General features: G+C 36.9%; 1 protein-coding gene across 1 annotated transcript in view; it reads left to right on the top strand.

Moving 5' to 3' along the window:
* Positions 1-422: 422 nt before the first annotated feature.
* The window catches only part of LOC113233372 (GTPase-activating protein), a 22,185-nt gene continuing 11,960 nt past the window's right edge, over positions 423-10,647 (top strand). Inside the window, exons 1-5 of the mRNA XM_026468497.1 lie at positions 423-568; positions 7,665-8,469; positions 8,573-8,688; positions 8,771-8,963; positions 9,204-9,352. Of these exons, the coding sequence (XP_026324282.1) occupies positions 423-568; positions 7,665-8,469; positions 8,573-8,688; positions 8,771-8,963; positions 9,204-9,352 (1,409 nt within the window). The remainder of the gene's footprint in view (positions 569-7,664; positions 8,470-8,572; positions 8,689-8,770; positions 8,964-9,203; positions 9,353-10,647) is intronic.

The raw sequence follows: 10,647 nt of genomic DNA, 5'->3' as shown, positions 1-10,647 counted from the left end.
CGACAATAACATTTAGATTGTTGTCATTGAGATTGTTAAAGAAGTAATGCGTTGTCAATTTATTTTTGCAAACTTCGCCTAATTGTACAGTTTTGTTGTTTCGTACAAAGAATTTTTTCTATTTATAATTTAGATGCATTTCCGCGAGAATTACCCGTTAGAGCGTTAACTTAGAGCTTCTCACTTTTTTCTTCTTGTACACATTTGTTTTAAACAAAGTTGGTATTTGGTTATTGAAATGTGTACCAGATAATAGTACTTTAAGTAGATATTGAATTGTTGCAATTGACAAGCTATTTTTTCGCTGCTAATTTTGCCCATCTTATACATATTATATACGAGCTAGTAATAACACCATTTAAAATACATGGACGCGCTTTTAAACCAATTTAAACCCAAGCAATAACATCTCGATTTTTGGTATGACCAGGTTACTGTTTGTTACAGGAGAAGCAAAGAACTTACCCGGTCGCAGCCATGGAGCGGCAAGCTGTCGCGACATCTACTGCGTGCTGTCGCTGGACCAGGAGGAGATTTTTCGCACGTCCACCATGGAGAGAACGCTCAAGTAAGCTAGTTTTAATTACTATACCTGCCTGTTTCGTCAATCTATTACAGTACTGGAGTAAGACACTTATTATTTTAAGCATTAATTCAATAAATAACACGGGGGGAAAAGCTATGTTGGCTCGAGAGCCTTTACATCTTTCATCTTAGAACATTATTAGCATACACGAAACATATTACAATTAACCTGTAATAATCTATAGAACAAGTTATGACGCTCGATGAGGAGATCTCTGAATCAATTTGTGGTAGTCCGTTTCCTAAATTGGTAGCAATTTGGAAAACGAACTTTTCTAAATTGGTTTTGGTCTGGTTAATTTTATTGTTTTAGTACGGTGTACAGATCCCAAGTTGTTGGAGTGATTGTCCGGCAAAATTATTTCTGAAAAGATAATCTTGTAAGCAATATAAAATTTAAAATAAAACGGCAGGTGAACGTTTTTACATACATAAATATCACGCTGCTCTTCTGGTAGGTTGGGTGGATAACACGGTGTCTGCTTGCTACGGAACATAATTATTCTACTTTTTCTATTCCCATCAGTCATTTGATATTTTTTTTGATACAAACGATTTTCATAGATGAAAAAAATGTAAAGTTTGGTATAACTATATAGGATCTTTAAATTTGAAAAAGTACGTTTGAAGTTTCGGGCGCAGAAAAAGGCAAATCAAGAACCATCAAACATATGAATCATCCGATTTTCGATACTTTGAAATTTCAGTGGTACTTTTAAGCACTATTATTACCGCTGCGATAATTATTTGGCACATGTACCTCATCAATGTACTCATTACAGCGTGGTGCGGGTCGACAAATAGCTTGACCTGAACGAGTTTCCATAGTAGCATAGTAGTTTTTCCAGAGGTACCTCTATAAGAGCCATTACTCTGATTGTCGCTATCACAATGTTGTCTGTAGGTATACACTCTACCTCTGTTGTATTAATTTAAGAAAACATGCCGAAGCCAATTACACATGTAGAGATTCACGTACGTAGAACGATGGCAATAGCCTATTATTTACTATTGTACAATCAAGAGCACATCAAGTTCTTTGGGCCGTTCTTATCTCAAGCAGCTTGAAGATTGAAATTCAACTCTATGCTGAATTTAAATATTCACGCTTAACGGCCTCTTGACCCTGTAAAAAATAGAACTTAAGTACCAATCAAAGTATCAATCTTCTAAAAATATATTTCTACAAAATATTTTTTTTTATATTTATTGGTCTCATACCAAATTTAACATTTAGAAAGTAGCTTATCTCCATTTGAGAATTTGTAAGTACTCCACAAATAGTCGGTTGTCGCTACAATGATTCCTCTGTGGTGTATACTAATTTTTAGAAAACTCGATTTCTCATACTAGGTAATTTAGTCATTAACTGTAATAGCTTCGTAATAGAGACGTCTAAAATGTTCACATCAGTTAAATACACATTAGTCTATGTAGTATTTCTTCTATTCACACATCTATAAAACACGTCCTTGACTTGCATGTCGATACTATTTTTGTGTTTCCTCTTTCCTGCGCAACCCCTCGTTACTGCGAGCACTTTTTTGACGTTACTCGAAATTTGACACAATAACGAATCGTTTGTCCGGTGTCCGGCCCCACTTCCGGTGTTATCTTGTGGGAATTCTCGTCAATGTTTGGGGAGGGCAAACGCATTTACTAGGTCAAGGTTTGGCTGGCGCGTCATTGACTGGACGCTACTGGTTGAATTAGGAATTATTAATTTCACGTGCCACTAGTATATTCAGTTATTTCGTGTATGTTTTTCATTAAACTCGTTGCTTGCGAACGGGAAACTGTCTGCCGACAGTGGTGCGTGGCGCTTATCGATCAATACAGTACCTACCTACCTACTCGGAGTAGCCGGACGATGCACTCAATACCTGCTTTCGTTAATGTTTTATCGATTACATTCATTAATTCCTTTTACAGACCATTCATCAATTCCTATCAATGAATTATTGCGCTCAATTAATACATGTGCTATATATAAAGTACTATTAACTTTATTAATAAAATTTGACTTTGCTATCGATTGGCAAAAATATAGTTGTTACAGTTTTATGTCAATCAATATTTTCTGCCGGCTCATAACATCGGGAAGACTATTTTGCAACTAGAGCCCACGTGTTGGATTCTCGAAATTCATCAACAAAGTGCGCACTGCGCGATATTGTTCGGTGTGCTAGTGACTTTCTTCGAAGCGTTTATTAATGTGTCGGCACGAGCCGAGCACACGGTATTCATGTAAAGATATTGCTTCCGGTGCTTTCACGTGTACTACGCAGCGCCGTCCCGTCGTAAGGCCATGTTCGATTAGGGTAAATAGCCATTCAGTTGCGAGGAATGTCGTTCAAAGTGAACTCACAAGAAAGTAATTTGGTAAAAGTGTATTTTGTAACAATAATTTGACACGCCGCGACAATAAATTTTAAACGCTCTTATTGGTGCTTTTTATTTACTATTGTTTTACGATAAAGTTCTTATGGTAATTGAAAGTTCTTTTAATAATTAAACTTCTTAATGTATTGTAAGTGTTTAACTCAGATAGTATTGATAACTGAATTGATCATTGTAGCGAGTTGGGGTGCATTGAGCTAAGGGAGGGCGGCATCCGCGCGCCGTCGTCGCCGCGTCCCGGATGCGTTTCCGGCGCGCGCGCCTGCGCGGAACGTCCCTTCCGCCCCACCCCCTCGCCATTCAGTTTCGGGAACGAATGAGACCGCCGTAGACGCAACAACGCCCACTATAATTAACTTAATTAAAGAACTACTGGTTTAGTAGTTATCATACCTACTTACTAAAGTGATACTATGTTATTTCTCGTATACATGGTGTTGTGTATTCTTATAATAAGCATTTGAAAATCTTCCTGATTGGTTACAAAAGCGTCTAAGGAAGTTATCATATATAATGGATTAACGTTCAACGTTATAATATAATGTATACAGAATTTGACTTGATTCATTCACAGTACCGAGTGCGAGCTTATTTCTACGCCGCCACTCGCTCCCCGGATTAGTTATGGGAAAACAGACCGGAAACTACCACAATTATTACTTACCTATTCAAACAAGAAATGGTCGCCAATTGAGAAACTTAAGGTTTTCCTTAACGGATAACATAGAAGCATAACAATTGAATCTTTATTTCCGACAATTTTATTTAGTACGTATGGAATAGGTACTGGTTATTTTTATTACAAATCCAATTTGAGATAGAGTAGTTATTTACTTTACGTGTTTTGCGACGGGGCGTATTGTTTGTCGAAGAACGGAAGCACGATAATGATTTAGTGACCCGAGAGGTGAGCCTCTACTCGGATATCGAAGGAAACGTCACGTCACTCGAGTTTACTTAATGAGTTCTTTGTCTCGCGATACCTTATCAATGCACTTATTACTTATTGCTTAAGCGCTAATGTACAAACGTCTTGCTCTAACTCGAGATTTACTTGCTCTGGAAAGCTGACTCATTTAATAAATGTTCAATTTGTATAGAAATCGTCAATAAAAATACGAAAATGGATAACGACGTATAAGCCCGAATTAGACCCGACTTGGTACGTTGGACCTAAATATACGATTGTAAACGAAGCAAGATAACCTAATATCTAGACGGGAAACGAGATGAGTAAATGTACACACAAGCGTTCGAATAATGCTGAAGCTAACACGTGCTTACAATCAAAATGTTTCCGAGGATAGTAACGAGAAACAGCTACGTAAAGAAAGTAGGCGCATGAAGTCACTTCCAGGAGCGATTTCGAGGTTGAGAACATCATAAAAAACAAGTCCATAATCCCGTATAGTGCTGCTGCATTAAACGGAAGCTTTTAAGTGATAAATTGGTCCCGGAACCTCGTGGCGCGTAAAATGATCATCGCTTGGGCCAGCGCAGTCGATCTTAAGTGCATTGCTCTGGTTTCTTGTATTGTGATCTATTTCGTACCGATGCTGTGCTATGTTACCGATTGAGCTGTGTAGGTGTGGTTGCTCCAGTTATGTCCGACTTACGCGGCTCGAATGAATCTCGTTTTAGTAGTTTACATTTTGTTACCGTTTTACAGAGGCATAGGAATTTCATCAACTTTACCGCGTATGTGTTACATGTATATTGAGGCTATCTACGGGTAATTACTAGAAACAACTTATTAGTTGCTGAAGTAGCGGAGTACCGAGATGAATTAACGCTACGCAACAATACTAAATATATTAAAAGAGGTATATATTTTTTTATTGACTGTTACTTTAAGATTGTGTTGCGTGAGGGCGACGTAATGGATGAATAATGCGTGGTGTGCGGTGGACGATGTGGCCGGTGGTTCCGCCAGCAGTTATAAATACCGATGTACTCGGGGTCGGCGCCGGATGTGCTCGCCGGCCACCGCTCACCGCCCGCTGCTCCACCACTTACACGACGTAACTCAAACGCCTTTTGATGTACCCACGTTTATTGAGCCATTATCGCGACTTCATCCTCAAAGCGATTCGACAACGGCATATTGAAATTTGGTTCAACAAATTGCGAATCTGGATCTTTGTCACCATCCGTGCTATTGGCAAACATAAGAACTAGATATATGGATAGATTTATTGACTCAAGCTTAAGCGTAGATGCCAGTAGAGTAAATACACTAAAGTACATGACGAAATATAATAATTATAAATAAGACATAACAAATAGATTTTCTAATTTATGTAATACTTAGGTAATGAAACAATTTTTTTCCAGATCTGAATCGCATATATTTGTTTTTTCAAACAAACCAACGTTTCAGACCCTTAATAAGTTTCTTGATCACGGCAAAGTCAAACTCAAATAATCATTTATTCCATAGGTAAAATTTTTACACTTGAAAACGTCATTTTTTGAAGCGACTTTTTAAGCTACTGCTCGTTCACTACGCTGACCTCCCTGAGAAGAACGAGCAAGAAACTAGGGATTGCTCTTTTCAAATAAGCTTAAATGCTATGGAATAATACACTTTGGATCTTAATTGTGTGGAATCTAGACTCTTATTGTCTTTCCATACTTCTTTATCTAAAACATGCTCTTCAATTTTGTAATATGTCTTTTCAATTAAAATACTTTTAATGTAAGTTTTAAATTTAGGAAATGATAATCTTAATATATTCTCCGGAATGTTATTGTAAAAACGTATACAGTTCCCATTGACTTATTGTAAGTCAATGACAGTTCCCCATAAAAGAATCGTTTACCTTAGTTAAATGAAATCGTGGTACCATGAGTTTGGACTTAGTTCTAAGGCTAATATTATGAATATATCTATCTTTCGTAATGAAATTATTTATATTTTTAGAAAATATTTGAGTAAATGTACTGCGATGCCACACACACATACCAGTCTCCTTAAAATTTTCTCTGAGAAAACCCCGAGAACCTAAACGGTACACAGAACGGACAGACTGATTATTTAACAATGATTCAAAATTATAAATGGCATAATGCGTTATACGTACATTATACATCATGGTAAAAGCGCTGCTATATTATAAAAAATACTTTTCCAAAATTAGATCCTTACGTAAAATGTAGAGACGTTTAATCTTGCACTTTATCAATTACATTTCTCGACACTGATCAATGCACTAATTTTCCATTACATGCCTCAAAAAATCTACCTACTAATAGCTAAATAAACATAATATCGTCATACCAGGAAGGAAAATCTTGTCACACCCGGTGACTAACTGAGATAAACAATGTATCACGCATTAATTATTCCATGGTTGTAAATTTTTTTGGTTGATACATATTTTACCAGTCTTTCCTATCCAAACAATTTACATATAGCAAATATATATACAGTATATATATATATACATTCAATCTAATTTGGAATTTCAATGAAAATGAAAAAAACACCCTTCGAGCCTTAAAACACACTTGTTTACTATTGAATTTTTGGCAAACCAAGTCATCTACAAACCATTTTCCTATTTTCCTCAATCTTACAATTATTATTATTTTCCTGTATAAAGCAATCATAATTGATTATTAGGACTGACCAGTGACCGAAGCTATACGTTAGTGTCGCAGCTAATCAAATATTATTGCAAGGCATCTTCTTACGAGGCGTGTAAATACTTTCACCGGATTGAGCAAGCGGCCCACGCATGAACCTCGCGTATCGGTCCTCTTATCGGACGCATCGCTGGACCACTGACGTTCACGAATCTACTATTAATTATTATTACAGTTTTCGCATAATATTCCCATAAGCTCTAAAGATAAAGAATAATCAATTTTTCGTTTGCTTGTCTCTTAACGTTTCTTGCTCACATTTCAATGTGTTTGTTTAGATTAAACGCATCGTAATTTATTTATGGACCATTCTTTTGCTGCGGACCCTCATATAGTGCAATTTAATAGCGGTAGAGCTCCTTGTGAAAGATATCGTCCTGGGAAGTACTGCCACTTTACCTATTTCTACCGCCAACCAGTAATATGAACATTACTGCGTTCCGGTTGTGAAGGGTAAGCGTGTTGGTGAAACTACATGCACATGAGACTTACCAACCTATGTCTCAGGGTGACGGATGCAGTGGCAGTGCCCCTCTGATCATTGTATTTTAAAACTCTGAGTAGCACTGCAACTGTTATGGACAGGCGTGTTGCTTACCATCAGGCGCACGATTTCTATCACTTGGTATCATAAAAAAAATATTGCGCCTCGAACAACATTTTTTGGTAAACAAGGAAATAAAAAAAAACACATTTTATCTTTAATTAAACGTCGATTTCACAGATATGATCTTTTGCCGCTTATATTTATTTACTTTTGAAAATAATCTTAATTACTATTGGATTTAAGATTATTGTAGAAAGAATAATGATTCTAATTACCTCTATTTTAACAACGAGATTGCTAGAACGCTACAATAAGCTGTCTCAGAAGTCGAAAGTTGATATGATAAGAACTGTTTAATTTACAATAGTAATAAACACAAATGAATGTTTCTGATAACATGACAGTTGACACTATCGTAGTGGGTACATTCACTATTTGTGCTCGTGGTCTAAGCAAACTTTGTAAAGATCAAACTTTGTTTCAGTCCATTCTTTGGCGAAGAGTTCCAGTTCGAGGTGCCTCGAAGATTTCGATACCTGTCCATATACGTGTTCGATCGTGACAAACACCTCAAACAAGACAAGGTGCTTGGAAAGGTTGCAATCAAACGAGAAGATCTCCACCGGTACAACAATAAGGACCACTGGTTCGCGTTGCGGCCCGTGGATGCCGATTCAGAGGTGCAAGGCAAGGCATACATTGAACTTACACTTGAAGATTCAAGAAAACGGCTACGAATGGAGCCAAAGCCGCCTGATCCTGACATGGCCGCTGACCAATGCTCGACAAAAACGAAGGCTAATAATCTCGTTAGATTGTCCGAATATTGCAAGGAGAGTATGAGGTTCGGCTCTTGCTCCAGCTCAACGAGCAAAAAACTTCTGAGCACGGGTGCTGAACCTACCTTGGCGTTGTCACGCTCAGAAAGCCTAAAAGATCGAGCACAATGGGCACCTAGGACAAAACCTTCTATGCACACGACAATGTCCGAATCCGACACGTCACCCACACCCACCGCAGCAGACTACTGGTCGGATCCTGAAAGACATTGTACAGCGCGTGTTGGACCCGACACGTTACGCCTCAGAGTACTTGAATGCTCAGAACTGACTACAAAAAATGGACAGTGCGATCCGTTTGCTCTCGTCACGTTACTTTACTCAAACGGACGAAAAGTGGAGAGGCGCACGAAGCCAAGAAAGAAGACTGTTAATCCTCAATTTGACGAAATTTTCTGTTTCGATCTCGTTATGGAAGCTGACCCTAAGGATAAGGACGGCTCGCAAACGGTAAACTCACTTACTTACAAGTGTAATATCTTTCTTACAGTAATCTGCAGGCACTCATGTTGACGAAACTGACCCATATTTTATTGTTCCACTGCACTTACAGGCGGGCGTAGCGTGTGAAGCGAGAATATCAGTGTGGCACGATGCAGCCACACCCGTCTTTTTGGGAGAAGTGCGACTACAACTTCGGCAATCTGCTCCACAACCTATGCGTGCTTGGTGAGTAAAACCATCATAAACATGTAATTAAATTCTGTTGCGTAGTGTAAAGTCTAATAACAAATGGTACTAATTTGTATAGGTTTTTCCTAACGTCACGGGCAGGCGGAGCGCTGTCCCGGGGTGCGACTCCCCCGGGCACTCGGCTTTCAGCAGCTGGCAGCGCCACCTTAGGTTCGCTACGACTCCTACTGCAGTATACAGTTGATCATGTATTCTCCATACAGCACTACAGACAGCTCGAGGAACTATTTTTAAGGAGTGTCCATCAAAAGGTATGTCAATAGAACTTATTGTTTACAAATGACAACCCATTTGTTTTTCATTCGTATTGTCCTGGCCTATAGTATTCACATTATTTAATTACTCATGCATAACATTCAATGCGTTACATTAACAATTTCCTTTTTCCTAATTTACATAAAGTATTATATAAATTGGAAATGAATCACATATAACAGGTAAATATTTTGATATGTGTATATTTAATCAAATGCAGTGTTGTTTTTTTTCAGCCAATAACAGCGTCGGCAGTGTATATATTAGGCGAAATAGTGTCGAGTAAGACGGATGCGGCGCAGCCACTTGTTAGGCTGTTCACTCACCATGATCTCATAGTACCCATCGTGAAAGAGCTTGCAGACGCTGAAATATCTGTGCTCACGTGAGTTCCATCACTTTTTGTATTTTCAAATTATAAACTCTTCATGTAGAAGCTACCTATGAATGACAAATTTAGTATACTTAAGATTAATTACAAAAAATTTTTGTTTATTCTTTAACAAAAAAAATACAAAGCAGGTTAGTGGCAAGGATACTTCTTTTAATTATATAAATACCTGTGTCAGGAGACCTCGCTCTTCCCAAGTAGACTTTACAAGAATGTTAAAGATTTTTTGATTTTTTTATACAAATCCATTGACCTTCCAACAAATGGACATCGGGTCAATACAAAAACCACGAAAAAAATGTCCGAGGTTAACCTATACAAACATAGTGACATGTAATGAAATATAAAAAACTAAAACATTTCATTTAAATTGTAACGTCATTGCAGTACTGCCTAAATTTGCTTACAGCAATTTAAGGGCCCAAAACACCATATTCAGCTTCTACTGGATATTTAACAAAATACGCCACATTTAGCTTAAAGGTATAATGTGAAAATAGCGTGTACTATAAGAAATGTACCGATATTCTAACTAAACGTAAACTCAAATATCCGTAATTCCGATTTATAACAAAACCATTACGCTTTCGAGTAATTTTGATGCTTTTACAATAGACAAAATTAGCTTTTGTTTTGTAATCTTCGCAAAAACACATTATGAAAATTCGAGCTAATGTTATTTCGGGCAAATATATTTTCTGACTTCTAATACGTAATCCCATGCCGTAAAACGAGTACAACAATATTTTGTTAGTTATTGCTAACGTTTAATAAAAAAAATCATTTTAAAAATAGGATTAAAATCAAAGCAACTCTACAGTTTCTTTATTGTAAATATTTCAATCGCTTGTGGTTCGAACAATTGAAAATGACCAAGAAGTTTATATAAGCTTCTTGAAAATGACGTAATGGGTCTCTTTCCATCTTTTGCGCTTGCAATGAGTAGAAAAAAGAATACTTAGCTATTTCATTATTTCGTGTATTTTTGTAATTTATATTTACTTTTTTATTTTATTTATTCACGATTCAGTTATACATAAATTAAATACTACAAAACTGTACAAAATAACACTTTTAAATGACAACTATGATAACACAATATATTTGTTTAGTGAAAATATGATACAGAATCCTGTTTTCACACTTTACTGCAGTAATTTTTACAAGTTTTTAGCGCGAACCCGACGTCCATTTATTGGTAGGTCCAATGTACAAATGTAAAAAAATTTTAATATCTGAAAAACAAAATAAAAATTAAAAATAATTATTTGAAGAAAATCTGTGTGTGT

This window comes from Hyposmocoma kahamanoa, unplaced genomic scaffold (genome assembly GCF_003589595.1).
Source record: "Hyposmocoma kahamanoa isolate Upper Pololo Valley unplaced genomic scaffold, ASM358959v1 78, whole genome shotgun sequence".
Classification (NCBI taxonomy): Eukaryota; Metazoa; Arthropoda; class Insecta; order Lepidoptera; family Cosmopterigidae; genus Hyposmocoma; species Hyposmocoma kahamanoa.
Note: the sequence above shows the minus strand (reverse complement) of the source record. Positions and strands in the feature narration are given on the sequence as shown.